The sequence below is a fragment of the Erythrolamprus reginae genome, chromosome 1 (assembly GCF_031021105.1).
Source record: "Erythrolamprus reginae isolate rEryReg1 chromosome 1, rEryReg1.hap1, whole genome shotgun sequence".
Classification (NCBI taxonomy): domain Eukaryota; kingdom Metazoa; phylum Chordata; class Lepidosauria; order Squamata; family Dipsadidae; genus Erythrolamprus; species Erythrolamprus reginae.
The window spans coordinates 415709196-415723075 of NC_091950.1; the positions used below are offsets into that span (position 1 = coordinate 415709196).

Here is a 13880-nt window from a genome sequence, read left to right on the forward strand (position 1 = left end):
TTCAAAAGTTGGTTTTCAGTTAATTCTGTTTTCCATTAAATGTCAAAAAATGTGTCCCATAGTTTGGTAGTGTTTCCCCCTCAATCTCAGTATAACTTATTTCTGAGTAAGTGGCTATACAATTACAAGAGTAGTAAAGGTATAAAGAATAGTTTGATAACACTTTCTACTCAAAAGAATTAAATGCAGCTAATTTTGTATAATTTTATATGGAATTGTCTTGAGGAAGAACTCCATAGTTTAAAAAGTGTCAAGAAAGAAGAAAATGTTTTTCCAAAGCATATTTGGACTTAATTTTCCTTTCCATGTTTCAGGATATTGATGGATAAGCCCTTCTTTCTTACGTCCTATAGATGCTGCCAGAAAATAAATATGTTTAATTTTTTTCCCAGCTCTACAAATGTAATTCTTACAGCTTCTGCTTTGCACACTGGCTTGAATGACAGTTCTGATTATTTTTTTAAAAAAATATTGATTTATTCATTTTAATGATGGCTTCCACTAACCAATCTTTAACTAACTGTGGTTGTTTAATTACAGAGGGAACATTCCCACGCTCAACAGGTACAGTAATTCTCCTTTTTAGCTTTTTAAAAAAGTAGCTAGTTGTCAGAAGTATGTGTAGTTTTAACACAATTTCTTTTAAAAGAATTGGGTTCTTAACAACCTAACTTACCGTATTTATTTATTTGGAATCTGGGTTCCTACTCAAAACTATACCAATCTCTAATCCTTATTTTCAGGGTTTGTTTTTAATGTTTTCCTCTGTTCCCCTTTGGATGTTTCTGTGTTTGTTCTTCTCTTTATCCTTTCTTTTGGCATGCTACAAAAACTAACCTCACTAGCGTTCAAGATTTAACCCGACCTGCCTTAAAATCCTGTTCCAGATTTTGAAGCAAAAATTAGTCGGCTTCCTTTCTCTCTTTCTTTTTCCCTGGGTAGCACAGATGGACCCCAGCTGGCCCACTCACTTAAAGCAGACTGAGTAACTTTACTCCAAGTGTTTTTTCCAAAATAATAAATAATAAAATCAAATGCACAGATAGTCCTCGAATTATGACCACAATTGAGCCCAACATTTCAGTTGCTAAGCGGGATAGTTGCTCGGCCTCACTTTACGACTTTGCTGGCCACAGTTGTTAAGTGAATCACCAACATTGTTAAGTTAATAACACGGTTGTCATATGTGAATGTTTCTTCCCCACTGACTTTGCTTGTTGGAAGGTCGCTAAAGGGGGAATGACACGATCTGGGACTCTGCCACCATCATAATGTGAGTCAGTTGCCAGGCGTCCGAATCGTGATCACGTAATCGCAGCAACAGTTGCGAGAAAAACCATCATGTGTCCCTTTTTTAAAGTTCTGTCGTAACTTTGAATGGTTACTAAATGAACCGTTGTAAATCGAGGACTATCTGCAATTAGAAAAACAATAATGATTCTCCAGGTTTTCTGGACATCGACCCATATCACAAACTAGTGAATGTCAAAATTGCCAGCTGGGAAAGGTTCTGAAATGCAGAAGCCTTTTTCGTTTGACTACAGTCCAGGGGTCTCCAAACTTGGCAACTTTAAGACTTGTGGACTTCAACTCCCAGAATTCTCCAGCCAGCCATGCTGGAATTCTGGGAGTTGAAGTCCACAAGTCTTAAAGTTGCCAAGTTCGAAGACCTCTGGCCTACACCCTAAATTGTATTTCAGGGGGAAGGTAGCAGAATATGCTTGTCAGCGTTTGCTCACCTGTGAGTAAAAGGGATGTTGCGTCTTCGCTTACCTGGCCTTCTCCTCTCAGGTAAAGGCCAACTCCAGTTTTCCAAAATGCCCAGGGGAAGAAAAGTTTTCCAAAGTTTTTGAAGGGTGGGATGGGGTGGAAACCTTTTGCTAGTGAAAAGCATTTGAAATCCACTTCCCTGAAGGAACTGGTGCTTAATTCTCCAGGTCCTAAAGAAATAACATTTATTACTGGATCGTGACCAAGAATTGGATTTGAAGACTAGCACCCACCCTTTTACAGCAGCAGGAAGCAAATATAAATGCTCCCCATCGGCAAAAAAGAGCAGGATTTTTCAAACCCCTGTGGGCTACAGATCCATTTGAAAGTCTGCAGAAACCTACGAAACCCTTATCGCAAGACAATTATTTAAATGCATGAAATAAAATGCATAGATGTACATCGTACTGCAAAGTTTCTCACATTCGGCTATCAAAAATATTTTTAAAAGAGAACTTGTAGACCTCCCAGAGATGGGTGGCATAAAAATTTCATAAGTAAAAGTAAATAATCTCAAATTACTTCAAATAGAGAGATTTATTAAAGGTAATAATGAGCACTTGGGGAGACCAGGCAACAAAATGAGGCCATAACTTATTCAGTTGCCTATATATGGGTTGCTGGCTGAAAACTAAATTTAGTGGGGGGAAAAGTTGTAATGCTTTTCCCAACCAAAGTCAGATGACTCCTAAACTCTTGATCGATAGACATCAAAGTGATCTGTGGACCCGGATTAAGAACCCTGTTCTAGACCATCATGTATGAAAATGATTTTGGGATGGAGACGGCCCAGTCAATGGTTTCTTGCGGTACTTTCGTTTCCTCCACGCTGGTTAAAAGTTCCACCAGTCACTCCGTTTGGCTGAGGGGTGTATTCTCTCCAGTTTGAATGTCTGGGCAGAGATAACTTTCTTCTGCCTTAAATTAACTTTTTTTTTTTTAAATGCCAACGATTCATTACGGCTTTCCGGGGAGGTTGGGTGGGTGGAAAGTGGTTGGCTGAGAACGTAATTATTATATAGTCATTTGTCAGGAAAGACGTACAGTCTCTCACTGGAAAGAGAATGTATTTGCTTAGCCGTCTTCCAGAACAGTGTTGTTTTATTTCCTTTAAATGCAATTTTGCAAATATGGCTCAAGGCAAATTGGAGAGGTTGGAGAGGGGGGGCGGTGGGCGGGTAGAGATAAGCGGGAACTCACTGACTCATTCTATATTCGGGCCTATTTCTCTCTAAAGTAGTAATCACTGCACCATTTGACGCAAGAGATAGAAGGCCGACATTTTATTTATTTATTTTGTCCAATACGTGACAGAACTTCTTCCCATGTCAGAAGGAAATATGCCACACGTCACAAATGAGCAAGCTCTGGACAAGTTATCACCCCCCCCTTAGCTTGTTAGATTTTTATAGGTAGGGGTTTCTTTTATCCACACAACCAAGAATTCAATCATTTCCTCTGTGGTAGAGAAAGTGATGGCTTTTTTGTAGAGGTGTTTTGTAGAGGTATTTGAACCCTTGGACTAGAATTTCTGTTTGTGATGTAATATCCATTGATGTCACTATTTTCTTGAAGGACCCAGGGGAAAGTTCTAGTTTCACACAAATGGATGCACGCAACCACCTGCTGTCTGGCAGTTCCCTTGCCTTTGACCAGGAGTCTCCAAACTTGGCAACTTTAAGACTTGTGGACTTCAACTCCCAGAATTCCCTGGCCACCCTGGAATTGAAGTCCACAAGTCTTTTTTTTTTTTTTTTTTCAATTTTTTTATTATTTTTCCATAAAACAGACATACAGACGTACTAACATTAAACATAAAATGGGGATGTGTTTCCCCGCTTCTTTTGAAAGTATACATTCAAATATAAAAAAGAATACATAATCAAACATTTGTTAAATGTTAAAAAGTCTAGTAAAAAATTTTCAAATCTTAAATGCAATATTAGTACATTATAAGTAAAAATGCTTAATATGTTATTTATGTGTAATATATTCATCTAATCAAACATTCAAACAAATCTCATTTACTAAACATACATAAAACAAAATTTTTAATATATCGCTTGTGAGTAAACTACTATATCAAAATCATCAACAAATACATCTAATATTATTATTACCTAAATAAAAACAAATCTATCTCTTATTTTTTCTTATCTAACCATTTGTATATGTTGTTCCATGTTTCATAAAATTTTGTATCTTCTTGATCGTTTAATCGTCTTGTCATCATATCCATTTCGGCGCAATCTAATATTTTAGCTATAACTTCTTCTTTCTTGGGGATTTCCTCCCCCTTCCAGTTTTGCGCATATATTATTCTAGCCGCAGTTAATATGTGTATGATTAAGTAAAAAGTTTCCTTCTTATAAGTCTGATTAGTAATTCCTAATAAGTAAAATTCCGGGGTGTTATCTATGTCATATTTTAATATTTCTTTTAATATCTTCTCAATCATCTTCCAATAAGTTTTAGCTTTGCTACATGTCCACCATTGATGGTAATAAGTTCCTATATCTTTCTTGCATTTCCAACACAGTGGGGATGTTTTAGGAAACATTTTAGCTATCCTGTTTGGTGGAAGGTGCCATCTATAAAACATTTTAATTTGGTTTTCTTTTAATGAAACTGACTTGGTCATTTTCCAATTATTAATCCAGACTTTTTCCCAAGTATCAATATCTATTTCCTTACCTATGTTTCTGCACCATCTTATCATGGTATCTTTTAAAGTCAGCTCAATATTTTTGTGAGCGATAAGAAATTTATATATTTTCCCTATCATTTTTACTGAATTATTAATAATTAAATGACTTAACAAATTCTTACTTTTATTAAAAGTGTAAAGAGTTATATCCTTCTGGTATCTGGATCGAATCTGGGCATAATGCCACCAATCTATTATTATCCCTTCTTCTTGTAGTTTATTCCTAGGCTTTAGCTTCATCTGATCATTTAATAATTCTTTATATCTATAAAATATTTTCGTGTCTTTTATAGATTTTGGATGTGTTATTGCTTCTAGGGGGGCTATCCATTCTGGGACATTTAAGAAGTGATTTTTCTTTATGTCCTTCCAAACCTCTAGTAAATACTTCCTTAATGTGTGTCTTTTAAAATATGAGTGATTTTTTTCCTTGTCATACCATATAAATGCATGCCAGCCCAGCATAAGATCATGTCCTTCTAAATTTAATATTCTTTTATTCTCTAAGGTTATCCAATCTTTAATCCATGTTAAAGCAGCGGCCTGATAATATAATTTCCAGTTTGGAAGACCAAATCAACTCCCAGAATTCCCTGGCCACCCTGGAATTGAAGTCCACAAGTCTTAAAGTTGCCGAGTTTGGAGACCCTTTGCCAACAAACAAGATATATTTTCTACAAATCAGGAAGGAATCGGCTACTGGGGTGATAGGTCAAATTTATCACCAGTGGCTGGTGCGTGGTGCATGGAATGTCTTCTTCTGAATTGAAATGCTCACCAGATGTTGGGAATGATCTCTAGTGGTACAGGGTATCAATCACTGTTGAATCAGCCATTTCATCTGGCCATTTTGCGGGAGAGAGATGTGGAGACGCATAGATGTAAGTCAAGGTGAGCCATCAGTTGGCTTCTAGATGTTGACTCGTGAGTCCTTCCATGATGACCACCAATAGTCATCAAGCAGTTGTTCCTCAGTACCAGGAAGTTGCTCTCTGTTGGAGAAGTGATGGGTTCATCCAACCCATTGCTTGAAGAAAGAAATATGCTATGTAGGGGGTGATTAAAAAATAATTCAAGATGGCAGCTGCCGTGGCACGATTGAAACCCCGTCTCCTTTAAGGTGCATTCCTTGTTTAAAAGGGGTGGGGCTTTCCCCGGCTGCCATATTGACCCTTTTGACCAACTGTCCAAATTTCCCTGGAATAGAAGAAGCTATTTTATTCCAGACCAGCCCCTCTTTTATGATATTTATATCCTTAGGAGCCCCCAAAAAGTCACTCCTGGGTTGTGTTGCCCCGACAGAATGGCTACCAAAACACAGGGTCATACATTCATACCACCTGAACAAATTTTAACACTAACCAAGTTTAGCGTGGATGTGTGACTGCTATTCTTATGCCTGGAACTGAGCTGGTTTGGTGCGTTGTGTAAAGACAACCTCTAGATCAGAGGTCTCCAACCGTGGCAACTTTAAGACTTGTGGACTTCAACTCCCAGAGTTCCTCAGCCAGCTTTGCTGGCTGAGGAACTCTGGGAGTTGAAGTCCACAAGTCTTAAAGTTGCCACAGTTGGAGACCCCTGCTCTAGATGACTTTCAGATAAATGCTCACAATAACATCCCACCCACCTGTTTGAACGCCATCTCTTGCCAATTCCCGACGTGGGTAAGAGGTAGTCCTCAACTTACAACCACAATTTTCTGTTGTTAGGCAAGGCAGTTGTTAACTGAGTTGGACACCCCATCGGGTGAGGCTTTTTTCATTGTGTTAAGCGAATCATCGCAGTAACGGAAACATGCAGTTGTTAAGCAAGTCTGGCTTCCCCCATTGACTTTGCTTGTCAGAAGCAGGCTGGGATGGTTTACAAATGGGGATCATGTGACCCCGGGACAAGTGCAACTGTCCTATGTACATGCCAGTTGCCAAGCATCTGAATTTTCATCACATGGCCCTGGGAATGCTGCAGTGGTTATAAGTGTGGAAAAGCGGTCATAAGTCACTTCTCTGAGTGCTCTTGTAACTTCAAATGAATGGTTGTAAGTCGAGGACCACCTGCATTTCAAAAAAGCATAACGCAGAACATTTGTGAGCCTGTTCTGTTGATGCTGATATATGGGCGCTAAAACCCAGCATAAAGGTTATGCCCAGCTGGCACAGTGGACAATACCCATTATTAGAAATTTCTAAACATATTTCAACGTGTTGTTGTGTGTTTGTGGTGATGTATATTCGTGGCCTTTGTTCAAAGAAAATTGACTAAATCTTCAGAAACTAAAAGCAGCTCTCTGTGTATAGTGTTTTTGTGTATGTGTGCGTGCTTCATTTTGCAAATGCTAATATCTGTCTATCATCCGCTTCTGTCTGCCAGAGTAATATATAACCTGACTGTTAAAAACATAGTTTGGGAATAGTCAAGATATAAATTGTTCTGCAATGTATGTGGGGAGGTTTTTTGGTTTTGTTTTAAACAGTGGAACAGGAGAGAGACTACCTTCCTGGGGTTTTTTTTAGTCTGTGCTATTTTTATTTTAATCATTTGTCAGAGGAAAATGACCAATTCAAAGAAGCAAAATGAAAAAAAAACCTCAAATGTGACATGGACAATAGCTACACTAGTGCAGTTCACATGCCACCTAGGAAACCCTTAAATATGGAACGAGGTCCACAGAAATTAATTTAGAATTAAAAATTATGAAAGTTAGTAGCCGAGACAACTAAATGGGGTAAGATACCCCAGACTTTGAAAGCTCCATAATTCTGCACAAAATTTGTTATCCTGCTGTAATAGAAATCAGAGTTCTGATATTGTTGAACTCACAAAATGAATTACAAATTATTAATAATAGTAATAATAATTAATAATTTATTAGATTTGTATGCTGCCCTTCTCCGAAGACTCGGGGCGGCTCACAACAACGATAAAAACAATATACTGGCACAAATCTAATATTAAAAAAAACCTAAAAAACCTATCATAATTAAAAACCAAACAGCACATACATACCAAACATAAATTATAATAAGCCTGGGGGAAAGGTGTCTCAAATCCCCCATGCCTGGTGGTATAGGTGGGTCTTAAGTAGTTTACGTAAGACAAGGAGGGTGGGAGCAGTTCTAATCTCCGGGGGGAGTTGATTCCAGAGGGCCGGGGCCGCCACAGAGAAGGCTCTTCCCCTGGGGCCCACCAGACAACATTGTTTAGTCGACGGGACCCGGAGAAGGCCAACTCTGTGGGACCTTATCGGCCGCTGGGATTTGTGCGGTAGCAGGCGGTTCCGGAGGTACTCTGGTCCAATGGTCCAATCTAGCCTTTTGTGAAACTTTCACTTCTGCCTTCTACTGATGGAGTTAGTTTAGCAAATTCCACTGGTATTGTTTCTGTTTGTTTTCACCTAGCCAGCCTCAACATTTCCATCTGCAAAATGGGTTTCATGTAACGCGCTAGAAGAGTTACAGTTCTGCAATGCAGATGAAGTGCTTGAAACCAGTTTTCAGATGCCAAGGGGCTAATGGAAGCCGGGATTCTTGCTTAGAGTAATCCCATTGTCCACACGCTTCAGACATTGATCATGGCAAAAATATTATTCTTTAACACAAATTCAGTCAAGAAACTAGCTATCTTGAAAACATCTCATGCTGGCAGCGTTCCCGGTTAATGAGCGGAGATAGCAGGCCTGGGCTTCAAGCCAAGAGTCATAAACCTCAGTTCTTGAAGTGTCTCTGATAGCTTGACCAAACTTACAGTTCAGTGAAAATCAGCAGCACGTGAAAAACTGGCATGAATAAGAAGTCTGTGAAAGCAGAATGGTTTCTTAGCTTCGATTCACCAACAGCTATGATGATAAACGTTGTTCGCCATGCCCACTTCTCCTAGAATGTCCCTTATATACTGGCAATGTGTGGCCAAGTGTCCCATAGAGCTATTAATGCCAAGAACCCTTTCTTTTCAGATAATCATGTCTAGACCATGTCCTACTGACTCTTGCATCTAACAGGGGGTCCTGCTCCTCCAATTCCCCATTGTCCTCTGAATCACTCAATCCCATAACTGGGGGTGCTACAGTCTCTGGTGGTTCCTCAGTCCCTAACTCCCCTTCACTCTCACTCTCGGACTCAGATGGCAAGAACACTGGCCTGATGCCAGTACTCCTCCATCTCCTGGTCCTCGAAATCCGTGACCAGCTGAGCCGGATGTGGACCACTCACAACACTCATTAAAAGAGCTTCCTGGAAAGCCACGAATCTTAGATTTTCTCGTCACCAATTTCGCTCCCTTTTAATTTCAGCGGGTGAAAATTACTTCGGAAAAGCAGACTTAAGAATCTAGAGCAGTGTTTCCCAACCTTGGCAACTTGAAGGTATTTGGACTTCAACTCCCAGAATTCCCCAGCCAGCAAACCCTGGCTGGGGAATTCTGGGAGTTGAAGTCCAGATATCTTTAAATTGCCAAGGTTGGGAAACACTGATCTAGAGGGCTGCAGGCTAAAAAAAGAAAAGTCCAGCCTCATGGAATTAAAATTCCTTACTTTTTAAAGACTGGCTCAGATTTTTTTTAAAAAAGGAATAAACAAACAAACTAACTAAAAAATAAATAGATAGCCTAGCTAACGAAATGCAGCCCAATATATTCTAATAAAACAAGTGTGAATGCCTTTACAGGTCCAAAACTTAGAAATTGTGAGGTCCTCATCTATTTGTTAGGATAATAATTTTTAAGTGCCACAAATATATGTAAGGCGTTACATAGAAACATAGAAGTCTGACGGCAGAAAAAGACCTCCTGGTCCATCTAGTCTGCCCTTATACTATTTTCTGTATTTTATCTTAGGATGGATATATGTTTATCCCAGGCATGTTTAAATTCAGTTTTAAACATAAAAGGGAAAATAAAAGCAAATAGTAAAAGGGCAGACTAGATGGACCATGGGGTCTTTTTCTGCCGTCAGTCTTCTATGTTTCTATGTTTCTAAGCAGCCTCTCTTTCCCATCCTTAAATTTGGGTAGTCTAAAATATTTGCTTGTGATTTGAAAATCTTGATGAAAATTTCAAATTCTAGAATGGTAGTTAGTGTTCCCTCAATTTTCGCGGGGGATGCGTTCCGAGACCGCCCGCGCAAGTTGAATTTCCGTGAAGTAGAGATGCGGAAGTAAATACACTATTTTTGGCTATGAACAGTATCATAAGCCTTCCCTTAACACTTTAAACCCCTAAATTACAATTTCCCATTCCCTTAGCAACCATTTAGATTATTACTCACCATGTTTATTTATTAAAGTTTATTTAAAAAATATTTATTAAAGGCGGATGAAAGTTTGACGATGACATCATCGGGTGGGAAAAATTGTGGTATAGGGGGAAAAACCCGCGAAGTATTTTTTAATTAATATTTTTTAAAAACCGTGGTATAGATTTTTCGCGAAGTTCGAACCCGTGAAAATCGAGGGACCACTGTATAACAGAGACCTTAGAAGACTTAACCTAACATCTTATCCAGGATTCAATTTGTATGGCTGTCCGTCTCACGTTCCCGATTCATGACAATTAAAAAATAACCTCAGAAACAAAATTACAGATTCACAATGACATGCAAACATATTAACCATGATTAAAACAACAGTGAAACTAAGGTAGCAGCAAATTCTTCCTTCTTTAAAGTTGGGATCTCTTCCGCCCTGCTATAGAAAATATATGAACACATCTTCTAACGAGGAGAACAAGGAAACAAATCGTACTCTGATGTGAAAATTACACATGCAATTTTGCTATAGAAAAAATATAGAAATATATATTCAAAACTTCTTCACTACAGCAGCCTTGGAAAGTATTGGGAGAATCTTCCCATAAAATAAAATGAGTCTTTGCATACAACACTAAAGTTCATAATTTCAATTGTGACTGTTCAGCTGGCCAAACTCAATTCCTGTAATTGTTGTTTTTAACCTGTAACCTTTAACCTTTTTGTTAAAGAAAAGGTGGGGTGGGGAGGAAACAGACGTAGAAGCTCCACTGGTAGTAACCTGTATTAGTAATCACCTTGGTAGTTTTGATGGAGATATGGTTTCCCCCAAAACCTTTAACCTTAGACTATCTACAATTGATATCTCCTCCTTTCTAAGAGGTCTGTAAGGGGCGTACATAAGCGCACCACTGTGCCTACCGTCCCTGTCCTATTGTCTACTTTTTATCATTACTTATCAAATGTTTAATATTTTATTTATTTTATTTATTTATTATTTAGATTTGTATGCCGCCCCTCTCCGCAGACTTATATTATATCACCCTATAATTGTTTGATAGATAAACAAACAAACAAACAAATAAATAAATAGGAAACTACACCCCCACCAAAACTTGCAGGGCAAATTACTACAATAAAAATAGACAGCAAACCCCACACTCCCTCATCCTGATGATGTCATCTGGTTGGGTAAGGAGATGCCTGCAAGCTCCCACCAAGGAACTTGCAAACTCGGTCACCAAGCTCAGAGATCATCCAGAGTTCTACATTTCCACCATGAGCCACATATATTCTCTTTATTGGAGTCGTGTTCCTTACTAAGAAAGAATAGTTCTTCTTAAGAGTATGTCCCTGGGCTTTTGATATGTCCATGGTTACCATGTCAGGCTAACCCATAAAATAATCTGAAAATGTGCAAATCCAATTTTGACACACTATAGGCTGGATTCATTTGACCCTCGTTCGTCATACGACTCAGAGGTGACGGTTATCATGAGCCGTGGTGGCGCAGTGGTTACAGTGCAGGCTACTTCTGCTGACTGCCAGCTGTCTGTAAATTGGCAGTTCAAATCTCATCAGGCTCAAGGTTGACTCAGCCTTCCATCCTTCCGAGTATGGTAAAATGAAGGCCCAAATTGTTGGGGGCGATAGGTTGACTCTGTAAACCCCTTAGAGAGGGCTGTAAAGCACTGTGAAGTGGTACATTAAGTCTAAGGGCTATTGCTATTAAATGAAGCACAGGTATCCCTCAACTTAAAGCTACAATTGGTACCCAGAATTTCGCCAAGCAAACCGATTGTTGAAAGAGCTCAATTTTGCAACTTTTTTTTTGCTACTTATCACTGGAGTTATTACGTGAACCATGAATCTGGCTTCCCTCATTGGCCGTGCATGTCGACCGGGAATATCAACAAACGGGGATCAAATGACCTTGAGATGCTGCAACCATCATCCCGGAGTGTGAGGGTTGTGGTGGCTTGTTGTGGTCCACAAACTCTGTGAAGCAGACTTGTTCTACCAGCCGCAGCCACTTGTACAAGCTGTAGAGAGCGACTTAAATTCTCTATCCATTTTGCAAGCTGTTACCACAGCTTGTAGGCATGGCCCAAGAAACTCATCAAGTGCCTTGTGTTGATAACAACAATGCAGGGATTGGCATCCTTTTCCTGGTCTTTTTGGGATGTTTGCTCAGGATCTTAAGTGGCAAACCGAAAATGCCTTGTTCTAGTTCACAGAATTCCTTCTCATGTTAAAAAATGGGAAAGTTATAACTACTGTATACTGCTCAAAAAAATAAAGGGAACACTCAGATAACACATCCTAGATCTGAATGAATGAAATATTCTCATTGAATACTTAGTTCTGCACAAAGTTGAATGTGCACAACAGCTTGTGAATTTTTAAAAAATATATATTTTTATTAAATTTTATTACAACAAACAAACAAAAAAAAAAATTCTTAAAGAAAAAGTGCCCAACACCAATAAACCCCACCACCATTTAGGGGGTTAAATTATTTGCAATAAGTTTCAATTTCTTCCTTAGCTCCGGTTTACATTTCTTTACATACAAAAAGTGATTGGAATTTATTTTTCACATTGTTGTCATAAATTATACTTAAGATATAACTTTTCACCTTATTCCATCGTGCCATCAGCTTCTCCAATTTATTTTCATCAAAGTTATTTAATCTTATTTCCATAATTTCGAAGTGGATGTGGTCCACCATGTACCAGTACCAATTCTGGATTGTCCATTTATTGCTATCCTTCCACCCTAAAACAGCTTGTGAAATTGATTGTCAATCAGTGTTGCTTTCTAAGTGAACAGTTTGCTTTCACAGAAGTTTGATTTATTTGGAGGTATATTGTGTTGTTTAAGTGTCCCCTTTATTTTTTTGAGCAGTGTATAAAACAAATGATTCTCACTCCTGTTTTGATCTATTTTGAAGTTTCGGTGACCACTGAAGCTCCTTTGAAATTCATTTTCAGTGCTGCTTAAAGCTGTGTTTGAAACCTGGTTACCAAAGTCTTCAACTGTCTACCCAGGTTTTTACCCCCCAAGAATGTTAGAGATCACTGAGCAGCACATGAATGCATTGAAGCACATTGTCTTCTCATTCTGGTGGAGCTATTCTTTTAAGGTGGGCCTCTTGGTTTGGAAGTACAGCTGTTGGACCCCTAAGTGGTGGGAACAAATTAGTCCCCCCTTGTTTTGAATTCATCCCCAGTTCAGAGTTGAGGAAGTGGGTGGGATGAAGACAGGGCTTCAACCAACCTTCAAATCTGCAGATTTAATTGCCGATTGCCTTAGGAAAACTAGTGCCGACATCATGGTAAGCGTAAATCCACTCCTACCCACTTTTTGTGTCCTTCTTTCTTTGAACTTCTAGAGGCCAAACCAAGTGAGGGTTTTCTCTTTTTTTATTTTACTGACACCCCACCCAAAGTGAGTCTCCTAACTAGTTTTGTGAGCTCTTTTGTTGTTTCTCCCGAACCCCCTTCTTTTTGTGCCATGTCTGTCCTCTACTGGTCTCCTAATACGTCCTGTGATTTGAACCTGCTGTTTAGAATGTCCTTCTCGTCTAACCTTAACCATTACGGGATGGTCCACGTGGCCAGTGTGAGCGACGTTCTCCTGGACAATTCTTTCACCCCGCCGTGCCAGCGCATGGGAGGCATGGTCTCCTTCCGAACCTTTGAAGACTTCGTCCGGTAAGCAACGGGGCAGAACCAACACTGGGATGGGGTTGCTTGTTTCCCATTGCTTCTAATCGAGATAAATATTGTGGTGTAATATATTTATTTAGTCAAAAACTCTGCATAATTTCCTTTAATACAATTTCCAAATGTAAAATAATGCACTTGGGGAAAAGGAATCCTCAATCTGAGTATTGCATTGGCAGTTCTGTGCTAGCAAAAACTTCAGAAGAGAAGGATTTAGGGGTAGTGATTTCTGACAGTCTCAAAATGGGTGAGCAGTGTGGTCGGGCAGTAGGAAAAGCAAGTAGGATGCTTGGCTGCATAGCTAGAGGTATAACAAGCAGGAAGAGGGAGATTGTGATCCCGCTATATAGAGCGCTGGTGAGACCACATTTGGAATACTGTGTTCAGTTCTGGAGACCTCACCTACAAAAAGATATTGACAAAATTGAACGGGTCCAAA

At 39.1% G+C, this 13880-nt stretch overlaps 1 protein-coding gene across 1 annotated transcript in view; it reads left to right on the forward strand.

Moving 5' to 3' along the window:
• The window catches only part of ACACA (acetyl-CoA carboxylase alpha), a 312028-nt gene that overhangs the window by 115229 nt on the left and 182919 nt on the right, over positions 1–13880 (forward strand). The window contains 2 exon segments of the mRNA XM_070735330.1: positions 541–564; positions 13286–13429. Of these exon segments, the coding sequence (XP_070591431.1) occupies positions 541–564; positions 13286–13429 (168 nt within the window).